This window comes from Channa argus, chromosome 7 (genome assembly GCF_033026475.1).
Source record: "Channa argus isolate prfri chromosome 7, Channa argus male v1.0, whole genome shotgun sequence".
Classification (NCBI taxonomy): Eukaryota; Metazoa; Chordata; class Actinopteri; order Anabantiformes; family Channidae; genus Channa; species Channa argus.
Genome location: NC_090203.1, coordinates 28,260,046 through 28,279,318, shown reverse-complemented (window position 1 = coordinate 28,279,318; position 19,273 = coordinate 28,260,046). Strand labels below are relative to the sequence as shown.

At 38.4% G+C, this 19,273-nt stretch overlaps 1 protein-coding gene across 1 annotated transcript in view; it reads right to left on the bottom strand.

Annotated features, from left to right (window-relative positions):
• Nucleotides 1–4,471: 4,471 nt before the first annotated feature.
• Nucleotides 4,472–19,273, bottom strand: part of reep3b (receptor accessory protein 3b) — a 32,925-nt gene continuing 18,123 nt past the window's right edge. The window contains exons 6-8 of the mRNA XM_067509013.1: nt 10,590–10,752; nt 7,092–7,225; nt 4,472–6,892 (exon numbers count right to left, since the gene is read on the bottom strand). Of these exons, the coding sequence (XP_067365114.1) occupies nt 6,821–6,892; nt 7,092–7,225; nt 10,590–10,752 (369 nt within the window). The 3' untranslated portion in view covers nt 4,472–6,820. The remainder of the gene's footprint in view (nt 6,893–7,091; nt 7,226–10,589; nt 10,753–19,273) is intronic.

The following is a 19,273-nucleotide window of genomic DNA, read 5'->3' as shown; positions in this document are numbered from 1 at the left end:
GGAAATGGGGTTATAAATGAAAATGAATATTTGCTAACTACATCGATCCTGTGAATTCTTGACCTCACAGAATTGTTGGTATCTTGTAATATTTCTTTTTGAGCTTTGGTGCAGCCTTTTCCTAGTTGAGATTGACATGTCAAATTTCAATGCTATTCAACTTTATTAATATAGCACCAATTCACAGCAAAGTCATCTCAAGGCACTTTACATAATAAAGTAAAGACTATAAAGATATATAGAGAAAACCTAGACTTAAAACTATAGAGAGGGTTTCTGCTTCCCGAATCTGAACTGGGAGCTGGTTTCAGAGGAGAGGAGCTTGATAGCCAAAGGCCATGCGACCACTGAAAAAGGTCAAAGTGGTCTGTTGGTATGATATGGTACTATGAGGCCTTTTAGATGTGATAGAGCTTCATATTTAAGAAGCAGGGTTTTAAATTCTAGATTCATTTTAGATCTGGTCTAAAACCTTTAACTTCTTCCCCTGATGAAGTCCTTTGTTAATTTGACGGTTTGTTTTGGATTATTGTCTTGCTGTCTGTTAAAGTTCCTCCCAAGAAACAGCAAGAAACCTTTGTCAGTGTTTCAGTGTTTTTCATCACTTACAATTTGGGTAAAGTGATTAAAAAGGTGCCATTTTCTTTATTGTTTACTGGATCTAGATGTAAATGCCAGTTAATTAAAGCTTAAGATTTCACATCCATATTTTTATCTCAATCAATGTACAGCAAAACCAAATCATTTGGAGGGCACTATTGCGGTTGTTGAGTTTTTGTGTTCTAAGAAGGTTTTGCATGTGCTCTATTGTTTCCTAAAAAATTATTTACATATTTTCCAAAAGATTAACAGCTCCTTAATGAAAATCATATAACGTAATATAACTAGTAATATATAACTAGTTATATATGTAATATAACTAATTCTTAAATATTCCACTTTTCACATTATATATTCATTATATAGGCATCACATGTGTTTTCTTACTGAAAACAATAATAATGTAGAACTGGCTGCAAAAGGGACAATTATTCTGCATTCACAACCTATGCAAAATATAAGATTCACATTTTTATAGTAAAATATTCAAAAAGGTTTTACCTTAGTTTTCAGATGTTATAGAGTGCTGTGTCAAAATGTTCTTTTAAAATCAAGCGATAGTAAATGATTTTTATTAAATTTCATATATGATTGCATTTCTTAAAACCTCTAGCACAATGTTTGTTTTGTCATGACCATAATGTGTAATGTGTTATGTTAACATCACACTGTCATTTTATGTTAACTATACTGTAAGACATCAAATGAGCGGCTGCTGGATTCGTCAATTTAAATCAGTGTAAAACTATCATTCCTCTAGGACATGGATGTAGAATCACCATGAAAACACACAAACCGGACACAGCGAAGGAGTAACTTGTCATTTGTAATGTACGGCTGGATGCACAATGAAAGCCTCACCTGCCGGCCGGCTGACTGGCGTTGATCACCAGAGCTGAAACTCCGCTGAATTCTGTGCCCTCTCTACAAACCCAAAGTCACTTCTCTGGATCTTTAAATGGATAGAAGCAGTGAGTTTTTACTTTGTGTGAACCACACCGATGAACATTTGGACTCCTTTCCTGTGGTAACACATGCCCACATCTGTGTGTGTGACTTTGTCAGAACAAATATCTGTTGCAGGCCTCACATAGCCTGCTGGAACCAAGCTGAGCTAAGGCCGAGATCATGGTATGACTGTGGCCTAACTATAGCTGATAACCATGGTTGTCTGGTGGTTCTGCTTGGTAGCAGACCTGAGCAGGGCTAAGCTCTTTACACCCCAGCACTACAACATATGTCAGGCTAGAAACAAAACAATGTGCACTGCGTGGTAACATACCACGTGGTAAATCGATTGCTTTGTGGCAGTGAGTGAAACTGAGACAAACGGCTGCCTGATACTTAAGTTATATGTTATATGTGAACCGAGCAGTAAATGACGAGCTGCAAAGTCAACTCCACAAACAAGAACCTTTTAGCCGTGTTTTTTGTCGAAGGTCTGGCCTGGCGCCCCACGATGATCTCCATCCCTGTTACAATTAGCATGAACGCATTGAAACCATGAGCTGAGATGGTTTCAGAACGTCACTCAGTGGAAGGATCTGACACTCTCTTCACATGAAGACTTTGTTGGTGTGTTTTTCGGATGTATTGATAAGTGATCTGAGGTAACCTCTGTGTTCTTTACCATGTGTAATGTTGTGTCAAAGGGTTTGAAATGCCAGTTTAGGTAGCCACTGTATCTATTGTAACTATTGTTAGCTGTGTTTAGACTCATAGTTAATGTTTCATGCTAGTATTCATTGACATCTTAAACAGGAATAAAACATTTGATGGCCCTATATTAGAGGAACTCTGTATTTCCCTTAAATATTTTACTGTTGTCTCTAAGACTTGGTCTGGTTATACATTTTGTTTAATCCATTTTGGGGCCACCAAAGAAAAAAACAAGCTTTTGTTTCATAAAATCTTAAAGAAAATATATCTTTATTTAACCTCCCTTTAAGGAAATAAAGAAGCTGTATGAAAAAACATCTATAGCCAGATGAAAAAGATTGAAATTCAAAAGTACCACCTGGAGCTGGGAACTCATCACCAGTCCCCAATGAGCAATATTAAGGAAAACTGAAATGATAGAAATGATAGTAATATTCAGAGCATCACTTTGTGACTGCAGTGCTACAAATGTGAACTTTAATACAAAGCTGATCAATGTAGTTGTCCCAGAAGCTTTGTCAACGACGTGGCCACACGCCTCTTAAACAGGCTGGTGCAATCAAAGATCAGAGATCATTAGCCATGTGCACATGGTGATGTAGTCAATACTGGTTAATGCAACACTTAGAAATAGTGTCTGAAACTGAAGGGGACAGAGTACTGCAGACTCAATGGGTTCTGAATGGCCCAAACAGGCTCACAGTTCTATAAAGTCAGGAAGCCATTGTTAGTAGGTGACATGCTACTTAAAGCCAAACCAATCTAATCTTTGCTACACTAAGAAATGAGCTGCACCAGCTACACCAGTGTTATTTGGGTGTTGGCAAAACTAAACAAAAAGCCAGTGAATACCAGAAGGAGCCTAGGGTCCCTGTGATCACCCAACAATGCGGGAGAACGTCGCTTCAGAACGGTTTCTTTTGCAATAACAGGAAAACCTGCTGGTGTCGGACTAGTTTTCAATTTCCCCAGAAATTGATCTACTCCCATGAACCACAGCCACAGGGTTGGTGAACTACCAGATACCACAAACCACAAACAACAGATAAAGGTTTGCTGGTCTGGACTTTGTTTACATTGCAAGGCAGTATGAGTTCAACCATGTGACAGGAAGTCCTCATTTTCCTCAGGCCTTAGTTTTTGTTTCGTCATTATCCACAGATATTAATGGAACCATCAAGAAAAAGGACATTTTCCCGTCTGGAATCATTTGGATCTTATAACACCAAATACGGGTAATGTTTTCTTTTCCTGTTTCCACTTTTGCTCAGCTTTCATTTGAGTTAATTATGTTCAAACTGCTTTCTGAAGGACTCATTTAATTTTTTTTTCACATAAATTAACTTTTTTCATTTTATTTGCTGGTAAAATGTCAGCTCTGCTCCAAAGACCTGTCTTACATAAACAGGGGCACTTCATTACTGCAACTCTACAAACTTGCATTAAAATCTTTATGTAATCCTTCCTTAGTTTTTACCAAAGCAGGAGAACTTGTCTCAAAGAGACAAAATTGCCTTTGCCCCAAAATGCTACAAAATGTTCTCTTGCTGCGATACAGCAACACAGTTTCAACACTGTGTCAGCACATTAAGGGAACTGTGCCATACACTCCACGAGGTATCACCTTGGTATGGATATTATATTTTTGATTTGATTTTTTTGTCCATCCCGTGAGTTTTTTTTATGCCGGATGCCCTTTCTGACAGAACAATCCCCAATTCCTACCAGGCTTGGACCAGCACTACACAGCTGGGGATGGGAATGGGCTGTCAGGGGTTCAGTATCTTGCCCAGACACACCTCGACATATAGCCGGGACTGGGGATCAAACCACTGACTCCGTGGACTGACTCCCCCATCACCTTGGTTTGGATATGTCCACTTAAAAACCTAAATGCTAGAACTACATAGATCCACAACTGACACCAAGTAATTAGTTTGGAGAATTCCAACAGCAGAATGCTGTTCTTACACTTTGTGTTTGGGTAGTTTGCTTACTCAGCAAAGTCTGGCAGCCAACACCAGTTCTGAGACCCACTTATGATCCAAGTGTGTGTGGATTCCTGCTTCACTGCAACCAACAGAGAGAAATGTTCTTCTACTTTAGCCTTTGTGTACTGTATATACAAGAAGTTATCCCCAGACCCCACACAAACGTATATTGTATCAATTTAGCAATTTCAGCAAAGCAGTAGACATAAAACACACCTGCCTTGTTCCCCTTACTGTCATCAAGCAGCTTTTATTTCATTGCATTTACAATCCACACACCAGACATGTTATCTACACAAATCAAACCACCCAGACATGCAGCTCCGGGTAAACCTTTGGTATCATTAGTAGGTAATAAGCATTAAAAACACCCCATGACATGAGCAATTTGGGTCTGTTGTTGCAACTCAGTAAAGATCCAACAGGTCTCTTGGCTTAACTTTCCATTTGTCTTAACGGAACTGGCAAAGTCTTCCAGAAAACAATTAAGACTTGTTCCCCTTCTAATACTATAATTTTCTATTGGGTCAAAGATTCGCTTGGAAAGCAAGAACATACAGAGGTACAGATCAGTCACAAAGAAAAGACAAATCCAAAAAATACTACTACAAACACGTGGTTCTGAGCATGCAGTCAGCACAGTAAACACCACTGCAGCAGCCTGGTCTTGGTTTGACATTTTACCGTCTGCATGTTTTTCCTTGAACTTGTCTCCAGTCTGTAGCAATGCTGTTCCTTGCAAGAACACAAGCAAGTCAGTAGATGTGGTCCTGCTGCGGGACAGATGAGGTGCTCAATCACAAGCATAGTAAAGTTATCGACAGAAACTGTTTGTGCCAGAGAATCAATGGATGCACATGTATTGCAGAAGGAACCTCCTTTCAGCATGTCAGCAGTTAGTACTGCAGGACAAAAACAACCCAAATATTAAAATGATATTAGTATTTACATCGATCATCAAGCACAGCTTCTTCTGCAGCAAAAGACCTTATAAAATGAGATGACAAGCAAGTACAGCATAGATTTAAAAAACAAAACATTTGGGAGGGGGTTTATATGCACAAACAGGTGGTCACAATAAAAATACTCCTTTTGATCCTTACAACCCACAGTCATATAATAATACATGAATAATGTAGAAAACTCATAATGGAAACTTAGTTTGGTTCTTGGTTTGGTTTGGTGCTGGTGTTCACTTCTTATGGTGTCCCTCTATAGGGAACCATGTTCATTTGCTGGTGGTGTGAAGCTTGAGTGACTCTTAGAGACTCAGGTCCACTGGTACATGATAGGTGAGAGGTGTCAGGTGTCATTACCTGTCATTCCCTGACAGGGAATGCAAGCGTCACCTAAACATGTCCAGCTGGTTCAAAATATTCTCAAAACAGTTCACATACAGACGTTAATGGAGTGTAAGTTTAGTGTCAGATCTTCCTAAAAACAAGCTTCTGTTTGCAAAAATATAAGAAAGAAGCAGCAGAAGCAAAACTGCTACCACATTTAAAAAGGAACTCTTCATAAAAAGACGCTGAAACTGAATTATTTATTTTTGCTCTGAAGGCCAGTAACTCTAAGTCATTAATCAAAAAGACTTTCAGTTGTCCGGTTGTTAAAATACCTGTGGCTTATTATTATGGGGTTAATGTGTCAATGTGTCTTTAAAGCTGATTAAATACAGCATTCAGTTTACATTTTCCTCACCAACTGTGTCGGTCTGCTACAGAGCAGGTCGCTGCGTTGCTGCAGGGCTGAGACAGTGACATAGTCGCTCATTAAAGCCAAATAACCAGCTGAAAGATGCTGAAAAACTCTGTAGAGTTCTGCGACACTGTAACGTCACATTAACCAACTTGTCAGATTTTGTATTTGCTGTCCCCTAGTGATAAAAAAAAACTAATAATAATAGCTTAAAGCTACTAGTGCAGCTTTAATAAAAGGATTGTGAAGTATTAAAAACATTTTAAGAAAAAAAAAAAACTTTCAGCACTTGTACAATGTAAATACATAGTGGAATCATTTGAAATTGTTTTCTCCAGATGCTGTGCAGCTCTTTTTAAAAACATTAGTGGTCCAAAATTCTCCCTGATGAATCAAAGAGCTAAACAGACAAATCAAGCGTCACTGGGGAGGACAAACAGTCAAAAAACCAACAACATTGGTCCTAATCAGAGAACCCAAAATGTATTACTGTCTTCTTCTAGTTTCAGGTTCAGACCTCATTGTAGAAAATAACTTATTAGAGGTTGGTACCACACAAATTAAAAGATACAGCTAAAATCTGAAAGGCTAACATCACTAAACACTACTATTCTAAAAAAAACAAAAAGCACAAAGAAAAAGACACACAAGCAGAAAACAATAGGTATGTCCTCAACTAAAAGACGATCATCAGAGTTCTCTGAGAGTCCCAGAGTCTCAGGGTTTGGGCAGATTAGGCAATAAATATGTCAGCAAAAAGTTTGTCGTTTAAGAGCTGTTATGCGGAGTGAAAAGTCGCCGGACTGACAATACGCTCCACTAATCAGCAGAGCACTCAGTGTGTGAGTGCGCATGTGTCAGCAGTAGTCTTTTCACATTCCGTAGTTAACGGAGCTCAGCGTTGGTCTTTTCTTGCCTTTAATCTTCAGGGATCCATAGCGAGCCTAGTGACAAAACAGTGAACACAATGTTCTCAAAAAGTGTTTCTGCGCCTGCTTTAATTTAGTACAGAATGATTTTAAAATAAACGTCACAGTATCTGTGCACCAGTCTTTTTCTTTGATCCCTGTTGTATTGTCTTCTCAGTTCCTGTTGTAAACCTGAATAATTACAGATGCTCACAGTACGGAACAGAACACTCACATCTTTGCGGACTTTGGATCGGGAAATCTTGACGCTCTGAGATCGTCTCAGTCCTTTCTGTGTGACAGCCTCATCTTCAGAGAAGGTTGGCTCAGCATCTTCATCTGACCTGTCGTCCTGGTCATAATAGTACTCTGTAAAACACACACACACATAAACAGCAGTGTTTCCTGATAATAGACATATTTTAGAAACCATGTCTGGTTGTTTAGATGAGATTCTTTTCACTGTCAAGTTACCAAAACATAATACTGAAAAGTTGTGTGGTGTAGCTGTAGATCCATTAACGAGGGATTTAAGTAGAAGTGTCACAAAGGTTGCAGTTTATAAGCTTCAAATATGTTCAAAGATATTCAGTAACAGTAATGCAGACCCAAAAACAGTAAACCTCAAATTTAGTAAAAGTGGATTAGTGCTGTCTAAAAACAATCTGCGGCTGCTAAAATAATCAATCTATTAATTAGCTCATGGTTTAAGGCAGGCAGAGCAAATTGTGTCCACACCACAGGAGAGTTGATAACAAAGAATGTTGGGTATAACTTCAGCATCTGGCCATAAAAACATCTGCACAGTAATAGGCTGTTGATCAACAAGCAAGATAGACGTTGAGGGGAAAAGGGGTCAGGAAATTCCTCTTAAATACAAATGAAGAAAATAACACAGGATAGTACTGAACATTCAGTGCAATGCAGAGACAATACAAAACACGACAGCTTGCTGTGTTGAGGTTGTATGAGAATACAGTGTGAATATGGGAGACAGCTGGTCCAGCAGAGGTCAGCAGATGCTCACCAAACACCTGCTGCTGCAGGGGTCTCTTCTCACTGAAACACAGCAGTCATACACAGGTTGTTTGGTTCGCTCCGCAGCCACAATTGGAAATGCTGTGGTCGGATTCAGCCCGGCACCAGGTGGATTTAATGTTGTGGCTGATCAGTGTATATAGGTGGTTTTTAAACACAGGGTGAATTTGAAAAACTGCATGTTCTCTATTTGTTCTGGTTCTAGCTGCTGCTGTTGTCACATCTGGAGTCTATAAGAGAGCACCTCCCCCTCTCCACCTTCTCCAGCCCACAGGAAAGAGGGGGGGAGAATGAGAAAGAGGCCAGCATCACATGAGAAAGAAAATCATGAGATTCACGATTATGCCAGAAGTTGGTGTGACAGAGGAAGACGCAGAGGAGTAAAATGGAAACGAATGACCCACTGTGGCTACCCCTAAAAGGAGGGGCCGAAGAATATGATTCCAAATAACCTTCATTACATCTTAAATTGCAGAAGGTACGGTGGAGCTGATAATCTACAGTTGCAAAAGGTAACTAGTAATTAAAGCTATAAAATAAATGTAGTGGTATAAAAGTAACACAAAATTAGTACAAGCATGAGAACATATTGCTTGTTCAGTATCAGTACAGCCTTGGTCAGTGTGGTGAAGGCTCCTAACTTCACATTTCAAATGGATCATTGGTACAGAATGGGTTTTATTTGTAAAATCAATATTTGAAACAATTGTTGATTCGTCTTTTTTTATGTATTTGTAATTGCAGTTTAATCCACATTTAGTGCTCTAGTATTGGTGTGATGGGGTGAAATATGGGAAATATGGCACTAATAATACGTGTATAGGCAACAGTAGAGCTTTATGGCACCGAGAGATCAGGCTCTTCACATGAATCACTTCACACTAAGTTAAATATAGAATATTCACCCTTTCTGTCACAGTGCTTTGAACAAACAACCATAGGTAGACACTGCTGATGCCTAAGAACACAGGACCTCCAATACTGGCCAGCAGAGGGTGTGTAAACCCATGTGAAAACCTTCCACAGCAGTGAAAAATCAGATGAAAGAGAGCATTTGGAGGGTGAAACCATCTTCTTCCCTTCATCTCTGTTTCTCTGATTATATACTGAGCTGAATACATAACACCCTCTCTCCCTTCTCACTATGCTAATATTGTCTGCTTCTGTTCTTTCCCTTAATTCATCCTTTACATCTCCATTCTCTTCCTATACACTCTATACTTTCACTCCCTCTCTGTGCCTGAATGACTGGGTGTGTGTGTGTGTGTGTGTGTGTGGGAGAGTGAGTGAGTGACTGACACACACCAAAGCAACTGAGAGAAAATGCGTTTGACATTCCACCGGCATCCCCCTCCCTCTCTCTCTCTCTCTCTCTCTCTCTCATTCGCGTACACACACACACACACACACACACACACACACACACACACACACACACACACACACACACACACACACACACACACACACACACACACACACACACACACACACACACACACACACACACACACAGCTGCAGAGTGCTGTCATTTAAATGTCAGTCAAGCTGCAGGTCCTTCCCTCTTGATGGAAGGAAGGAAATAAAGACAAAACATGAAAAACCAACCTAAAATGATCACCTTAGCTGCATATCCACCATTAGGAAAGATATTTAGGGGGTTTTATACTGACATTCTGAGGCTAGGAGGAGGGGGCCTAGTGACTCAGTGGTACAGCATTAGGTTGGGATGCAGAAGGGCCAAAGACCAAAAGCCACCTAGGTGCCGGTCTTGAACTCGGATAGAAATGGGAGGTTTGCAGCAGGCAGAGCATCCTGCGTAAAAACTCAGGCCGAATCAAGGTGCAGAACATGCTCCACTGTGGCCTGAAGAGACAAGCCAAAAGCCATTGATCCTTGACTTCTGAGGCGAGTAGGGTTCTGGCTAAAATGTGGAATCTGCAACATATTTCCAAACCAAGGACATTTTCCTGAGTCTCTTCACACTGTAGTACGGTCTGTACGGCATCATTAGTGCACTTCTTCTCTTCATCAATGACATTTATAAATTCATTCATTCAGCAGGAACACACATTCCAGCTGAGCATATAACAGCAAACTATTTTCAGGTTTTCCTCACACAGTCTGTTAAGTATGTTAATACAGCTGGTTGAAAAAGTTTGCATCCCTTTATTTTAGAATGTCAAAAAGAGTAAAACAAATCTTTTTTTTTTTTTTAATCAACATAACAATTAATGGACATTTTACTAGGAAAAAGGTACTTTTATCAAAAATCCCATTACAATGAAAGGAGGGATGCAAACTTATACCTAAACCTAAAAAACTCTTAACAAGAACAAATACATCTTGTGCTTGTACTCTTTTTGACATTTCATTAATAATATATAGAAACGTCAACGATCGTGACTATAAAAGCCATGTTTATGCTTTGGTGTTTGACAGAAGAAAGATATTTTTGACACAGGGTAGAACAATGTTCCTTCTTTCAATTACATATTGGTGAATCAGTCACTTGAATATCAAGTATCAAGATGAAATCAATAAGTAAAGAAACTCTCACTAGGATATTCAATAATAATTATTTAGTTTTTTTGCATTCTTTTTCTGTTTTTCTTTGAGTGTGTGTGCACATGAGTGTGAGTGTGAGTGTGAGTGTGTGTGTGTGTGTGTGTGTGTCTGTGTGGGGGGGGGTACCTGCACCATCTGCAGCATCAGTGCTCTGCGCTCTCCTCATGGCAGGGTTGGCAGAGCGGGAACTGTACTCATATAGTGGGTTTCCTCTGTCGTCCTGCTGATGTATCTGTGTGAGGTCATGCATACTCAGACTCCTCAGTTTCTCTGTGATGGCACCTTGACCCTGTCACACATACACACACACATCATATTACAAAAGCAAACCACTACCAAACTACAGACAGTAGGACATATTAAGTGAATGAATATAAACATAGTGTTGAACACAACTTCAGAATATTTCAAGATAAATCTAGATTATGAAGAGATGAGTGTTTCCGACTGAAGTTCTGCTGGTTGGAGCCAGTATTAGTTGAAATTTGAGTTTATTAAAGGAATAAGTGCAAACAGGGCTGAAAGCACTGCACTTGTCCAACTTGCCCAGAAGGTTTGTTTCAAAGCGCAGCATTTTTATTAAAACTGCAGCAAAAACTGTTAGAAACATCTGAACACGATCGTTAGTGAGTCAGTTGTATATGGCATATAGCTACTCGTAGGCTTCTGCTACCTACAAAGTGTGTTGCTGTGGTGACACAAATGGACACACTTTTCCTCACTTCAAAGCGATAGTGGCGATAGTGCCATAAGGTGGTTTTGCACATGCTCGCATAGATGCAAAAACATCTCTAAAACTTGCCTGTGAAATTAAACTGAACTGGAACAATCTTTCGACCATCAAACATGCAACAGTAAAAGTCTATATACAAAATGTTGTTCAAACATTTATCAGAACAAGATTTTGCCACCAGACTGGTGTCGTAAAAGTAAAACCAATTCATTGTTTCTGATGCACACTAAACACATCTGGGATTAGGATAAAAAAAATATGTGACAAAGGTTCAGAATTTATCCATCATTACTTAGAATAGAAGCATAGAATAAAACCCTCTTTGTATCCAATCGGATCATTCCACTGATCCAGAAGTATTGGAATGGGCAAACCGATATTTAATTGAGTAAAAAACATTTTTTATTTGGCTGTATTTTCCTTTTATGAAACAACTATTGACTAATTGAAATCACCAAACCGCTGCAACTATCATGAGTTATATCATCAATAAAGATCAGTGAGGCTGTTCCAGAGGCACCAATGCAGCCAAACACACATAAGCTTGGTTTGTCTAGATCATGAGCAGATTCTTTCTTCCTCCAAACTTTGGTAGAAGTTAATCTTCATATCATCAGTCAATAAAATGAATCTCTGTACTTTTTTGTTAAGTTCAATCTAACTTTCTGCCTCTAAATTTCTGCTTATGAAGTTGTCTTCAGAGGGTGGATACTGATACCTCTGTGGTTGTTGGTGCAATCACTGACTGCTTCTTCAGAACTCTGACTACGTTTCTGTCATTAGCTGTTGCTGGTTTGCTTTGCTGACCTGTTACAACAGCTGTTTCTTTCTTTTTTAGGACAGTCCAAGCTGTTGTATTGGCCAATTGTATAAGTGTTTTTGTTTTTAAATAAAAAAAAGTTTCCTTTTCTTCTATAAACAAATTCCTATAAACCTTTTAACAACAAATGATAAATGCCATGTAAATATTATCAAACAAGGGCTGAAATTCTGAACTTTCATCTCATTCACCTTTTGATCTTAAATCCAAATGTATTATTTGTACAGCTAAAAACAAACTGGCCTTGTCATTCAGACACTGTTGGAGGGGACAGCACACTACCTTTCAGCTTTTAAAGAGTTGTGTCACTGGGCTTTAAATGTTTGTATTAAGCTTGTATATTTAGGTCAAGTCATCTGGAAGAGACCAAGTCCCCAATGAGCTCCACTCGCCAACAGTACACTTTCCAAAACCAACAATCTGAATCTTTTCCCGCTGGGATGTCGAAATGTCTGTCTATTTCCTTTACTGACCTCACCAGTGGTCATAACATTGGTAATGCAAATAAATAACCCTCAATCAAAACTCAGCCTGTTTTTCTGCTACAGCTAACAGAGTTGAGTAAGAATTTGGAGTGAGTGTGAAATAGAGAATGTATTGTACAGAGAAATGTATTTCGGTAGAGAGACAAACAAGTTAACTTCCAATGGCTATACTCAAATTTGAATAAGGGATTTTCACAGGATTTGTAGTGTTAAAGATGTTATAAATTGTAACCAATCAATAATCACCATCCGATCAGACAATCTGATGTTACATCAGTTATGCAGTTTTTAAAAGAAATGGCCCAGCAATCTATAGTATATGATTCATGCAGCATACAGCAGACATGGATGGAAATGACTAATATGATAATATCATAATAATGTCTAATATACTGTACAATGCAAAAAGATGCTAGAGATGTTGCTGACAAGACAACAACATTCTACGGTGGAATAAATGATGGTATGAAATGGCAGTGAAACTATTTATTCATGCTGCTTACACTGACTGGTTTTTACCTCCCAGCGCAGCCTGCTGAAGCACAGAAACCCTGAAGAAATAAGGATGTCAGTGCAGAGAGAGAAAAGAGAAAGTCACAAGAGGGTTAGTGACAAAGCAAACACACCTAAAACTACAGCCTTAACTCCAGTGAGTCTCTAAAGCCTCTTTCACATATGAACTCCAAATAAGGACCAGAGAAATCAGGTCCGGATATTGTCCAAAGTCGTGTTTCACATATGTAGAAGATAGCAAGACTTTCTCTGAGGCAGAAGCTTTCCCACTAGGTACTCTGCTCAATACCAGCGAGGGCTCAGTACACACAGGATAGAATAGAAATAAAAGAGAAACGGTGCATCTAATAAATAAAATTATAAACAAAATAAAGATGGCACGGAAGTCACCTGATAGAAATATCAGCAACACACACACACTCGCTCACACTAAATCCTCCCAACAATTCAGCTTCATCCACGCGCAGGTGAATGTACAGAAAACAAACTTTGTTCACACATACATTGCCTTCAGGATTCCAGTGCATGTGTGAACGGCCTTTAAGAATGGCTGAGAGGGAGCCAGTACTGGGGTTGAATAGCTAATTCTTTTTAAATTAATATTGCAATATACCAGATATTTTCAATAAACAAAAGCTGCTTTACATTTTTTTTAAACACCACATTAATTAAAGAAGTCTTTGCACAAGGGGGCAATGTGTTGACGTAATCGATCACAAAATCATGAAAATAACATGAAAATATAAAATATTTTTCTCAAATCACAGGATTTAAATTGTTCAAAACACCACTAAGTGAATAATAAGAAAGTAAACTTGTGGAGTAGCTTCTTGCCACTTAACGCGGCCAGAGAACGTCAGTGCTCGTTCTGCTACCGGAAGAAAAATGCTCCGCAAATTAACAATCTATAGGAATAAATCATCAGAACACTTACAAGAAAAGCAGTACGAAAAGCACAAGTAAGTGCAGAAAAGCGATCATTTCAGTTGTGCCCACAATTCCCCTCGAATTTCCACAATTCCAGCTGGTATAACTATTAGTTAAGCTCCTGATTCCAGCTCTGCAGTTATAGGTCCAGAAACTGGTTAAAATTGGAAGTGGAAATTTGTTTTTTTTTTTAAAGCAAAGCACGTTAGCATTTGATTGCTGCACTCTAAAATAGAACTGAATAGACTAAAGATTAAGTTAGAATTGTGATTACAAAATGATCTAGAGATCTGCTGATAATATGAATATGAATTTAAGTAAACGTAACTGTTTACTGTATTTAATCATCAGTAAATGTCAATCCGAAGGTTTAAAAAATTCCCTGCAGTGCATACGGTCATGTGTTTGTTTAAAGAGAAAATGATTGAATAAAATATCAAAATAGAAAATTAGATTAATCGAAAAAATAATCTATAGATTAATCGAGAAAAAAATAAATATTTAGGTGCAGCTCTGTCTTGCACAGGCTTCACGTGCAGAGAACTGCCCTCCTCCACCTGCAGAGGAAGTGTTTAAAAGTGGTTGAAGAAGGTTTAAGACACAAATGGTGCTGCTGTCCTATGTAAAAATGGCCTGGGCAGAAGCAAATCCAAGGTCAAAAAGAAGACACTGGTGTCAAAGCAAAACATCAAAGTCACATTGTTCATTGGATATATTTGAGTTGTAAATGAGAGGATGTGCGGCAGGAGAATACACTCAAGGTAACACCACAAATGTGCTGCAATATCCTGATGGACAATGTGATAACATCCCATCTCTTTTTGTGTGCGTTTTTTTATATCAACATTTTATGCTACTAAATATCATTTGATGGTGACTTTCTGCAGCAGAGCCTCTGAAAGTATTGAGGTTAGTGTTTGGAGGCCAGTTCTCCGCCCTCTTTATCTCTTAGCTTGGACATTCTTGACTGTTGACTTTTTAAGTTCTGCTTCTCTTTGCAGTCACTATGCGTTTTTTATGGCTTTTTTCTGTGCCAATTAAAACCAACCACAACGTGCCCTCAACCCACGACGACAATGGGATTTGTCACTGCTAGAACAAAGGTACGAACAAATATGTGGTTTGAAAACACATCATGGCTCTGATGTTGATTTTTCTTAGGCCCTTTCTTAAGATCAAATTTTAATTCTTAGGAAGATATTGGTGAATGTGAAGTCTTCCTACAACCCTGTTCCGGAAAAGTTAGGACACTGTGTAAAAAGTAAACACCAAGTGGGTAAGAAGTAGTGTAAAGCACTATGTAAGTGCAGATGATTTACGATTTAATGTGGGGCACTGCTGTTCCAATGATTTTGCAAGGGTTTTAGCAAACCAATGCAACAGAATGGACCATGGTATTAACTCCAGTAGCTCACTCACAAGTACCTATAAGCTATAAGCAGTCTGTGGTGAGAGTGACTGAGTGGTATGAAGATGGTAAACTTAAGCTGTGTTTACAGTTTGAGTATCTGTAGTCAGAGCCAGCACAGACTACACATGCTACAGTACATGTTTGTCAGCTATCGTCTTTGCTGTGTGCCACTTGTGAGCCCAGGTAAAACGCAATCTGAGCCGATGCCGGCGGCTTGGTGTGTCCCAGCTCATAGCCAGACTGGGTTTTAAGCATAAGAAAACTTATAGTTAACACTCGAGCGAGCAGATCAACAACAGAGAGGTACCTTTGAAGCAGTGATTGATGGTGTAGCAATGTTCACTGCAAGCAGAAACAGGAACCAGGACAGAGGTAATAACAAGAACAAGTACATTAAAGGTAGAGCCAGGGATTTCTTAGTTCACACAGTGAGTCACACCCACACTGATCTCTCCGTTTCAATATGTAGACTACACACCTTAAAGGGCAGCTTCGCCAATTTTCAACTGGACTTAATAGCAGAGTGAAATTCCACTCAGCCAGGATGGTACATAAAAAAAGATTTAACCAACATAATGTGGATTCTGAATTGCTGGAACTGAGCAAACTGGGCTTCTTTGTTTTTCAGTCCCAACAGCTCAGTGAGCACTTTTGAATTCAAAAAATGAATATATTCTAAATGAATTCCATAATTTGATTCACTTAAAAACTCTACAGCTCTGTACATTGATATTTGCACTATTGAACTGCTGAACTATTTGTTTTCCTTTACTGCCAGGTTCAGAAATACTATGATATGTCTTTTTGGCATTTGGTCACTATACACCACTACACTGAAAAATTAGAGCTATTTTAACACACTCACCCCCATTTATACCCACAATGCAGGAATTATATCAAACAGTACAAAATGAGGTGATGGATTAGAGCCATAAAAGAACAGCTGATTGGTAAAAACAAACCCCTGACTCAAAATATACATGAGGATTTTACCTGAGGCACATTTTCTGTTGAGGTTTAAATTAGAGTACCAAGTTTTAAATGAAGAGAAAAATATTCTAGTGTAGTCAACGGAACTCTTCCTTTTAACGGCACAATTTTTTTTGTCCCTAATGTGGGTTCTGTTATGACTGGTACAGGATGGGACAGTGGGAGTGACTCAAAGTAGAACTACTGACCAAGTCTAAGCATTTTATTTGCACTGAGGGAGTTGTGTTGTTCATGGAGCAGTTTCAACGCTGTCTGATGTGTCTTAGAGGGCAGAACCAGCTCCTCTACATACCAGAGCTACAGTCAACATGAATATTTAACTGAGCAAGTTCTGGTAGAGTCAACCAGCGGTCTCCACAATAAATCAGCCCACCTCCCCTCTACCAGCTGTACCTGCTCAGCACAGAGAACAGAGAAAAAAAAAAGGACCACTGATTTATATTTACGGATTTCTATAGTTATATTAAACCTCACCCAGTGGTTAATATCAGGACTATTATTTAATGTAGATAAGCTATCAATTTAATATGCAAGTACTGTATATAGATATTAAGTCTATGTGACTGCAGAAATAAATTAGGTCAAATCAAATTACGTTCAGTTGTAAGTTTACTAACTTCACTCCTATCTTGGTAAGAATATTAAGAGAATTTCTATCCAGTAAACTCTAATTAGTTAAAACATATGTGATTAATTTATGATTAATAATAATTATCGACAGACAGTCTTTGATTAATTATGATACAAAATTTTAATCGTTTGACAGTAAAATATTCAAAGATAAGTACTAGGGGTGGAAAGGTTCTCACTAAGAAACCTGACCTGTTCATTTTACAAGTCACGGTGTGGAGCAGTTTACTGGGGGAGGAGCTTTGCAGGTAGCACCAATAACCCAGCAACGTTGGCATTAATAAAGCACTGAGTGCAGCTGTCACTCACTCTTGAAAATTGCAAGTCCAGTCTGCTGCATGGTGTGTGCTATAGATCCAGTGTTGCCTGTGACAACGAGCCGACTGTGTGCAAGCACCATGCAACACATGTGGCTTGTGCTAGCAGCAATAATTTCAATAATAAGAACCAATTGGGAGCATTCCCCTAGTGTGTCTACTGGGAAAACCAGGAGCAGAGTCAGGTAGGAAAAGACCCACTTCTTCTCCCTGCAGCATTTAAAATGCCTCTCTGTGCAAATTCAGACATTGCAAAATAAATAACGGAAGTATTGTGGTGTTTATAGTGAAAGATATTTAACCCATTGCTGTCTGGGAGGGCACAGGATTAAAGTGCTTGAGTTGCATTATAATATTCCTTCATATGCAACAAATTAATCAAAATACAATAAACAGAGCAATGCTGTTTTGGAATTGTAATGTTACAGTGAGCGTATGGTTTTCGCTGCACTTTATGTTGATTGGCATTATCTATAATGTGGCCATCTTAATATAAAAATAACAATAATTTCTTTGTTTGCACTAATTATAAAACCTTTTTTTTTAAAGATTTCACTATTTGATTGTTCATATTCCTTATGTTTTTATCCTGAAATAAATCAAAATATGTTGAAAATAGCCTCCTTCCTGCTTTACCCCAAATATACCAACACCAGACACCAGAACCTGATATTAACGGAACCAGGAATTTTGTGGACTGTTGCACCATTTTTAACCTTTTTGAGCCTTTTTTGAACCTTTAAGTGCATAATTGAAAATGTTACAAACAGTCCTTTTCATGTGGTAATTCTAGTGAATTTACAGAGAAGGTGCTTCATTATCAGATGCATAATTTTCTTAATGTTGTATGGGATGAGAAATTTGGTCATACTGCACAACCCTACGGTACATTGTTAGTTAAACAAAATAAGTCATTTGAAAATCTCAGACTGCAGGACACATTTTCCACAGTTGTCTGTTTATAGACCAAATGTCTAATAGATATATTACAATATATATCAATAAAAATAATTGTTACAGATCGTCTTTATTCAGATTTTGTTGAACATATAACATTATCTGGATTTGTGCATAAAACTAGACCAGATCTATATAGGATGGGCCCTGCTTTGAAAGAGGATCTAACATCCATCTTTCTGTTTAGCAGTGGATTCTCACCGGCTGGGATTAACTCCGTGCACTGAGGCCTAAAATAGGTGATCAGCAGGGATTATCTGATACACTCAGGTATTCTTGCAATGCTGATGAAACCAGCTCACACATATTTCATTCAGACAGACTGCAGTAAATGGTGCGTGAGAGAAAACACATAAAGGATACATCTGCATGAGCATAATAATTCAGATACTATACAATTGAGCCGTGCCACTTCACAATTACATATTGATAATTTCATAACGATAGGTTTAATTTTAACTCGTAATAACAATTTGTAGGAGAGTGTATCCTGATAATTCTTATTATTTTTCTACTGAATTTTTATTTAACCATGTCACAAAATTTACAGCATACTTTTGTGGCTTTCACTTAAAGACCATCTCCGTACTGTATGACGTCATTTTTGCATAGGTGGTAGTGGTGGTGCACAGGTGTGGTGATGGAGGAGCACAAAGGCTGCAGGCTTTGTCACTTTTTTCTTTAAATAAGGAGAATTTCATAAAAAAAAAAAAAAACGTAAAAGCACTCAAAGATCCAGCCATCAGTAAAGTGTATATTGTGCAACAGAAGCAATAAAACACATGTCATGGTCAAAGCTGTTGTGTTAAAATTTAAGCTGGGTTGACCGATTCCCAGCACAAACTCGTATATTAACAATAAGTAAGAGAATGTTCCACCTAAAAAGTTACCCGTCAGCAGCGGTAGCTGTGCTAGGTAATGTTAATGTTGGTAGTTAAAGTAAAAAAAATTAAAACATTTCCTCACAATGGGTGTTTCTAATGCTGGTTAATGTGCTGGGCACAAATATGTCATATGGCTTTCTGCT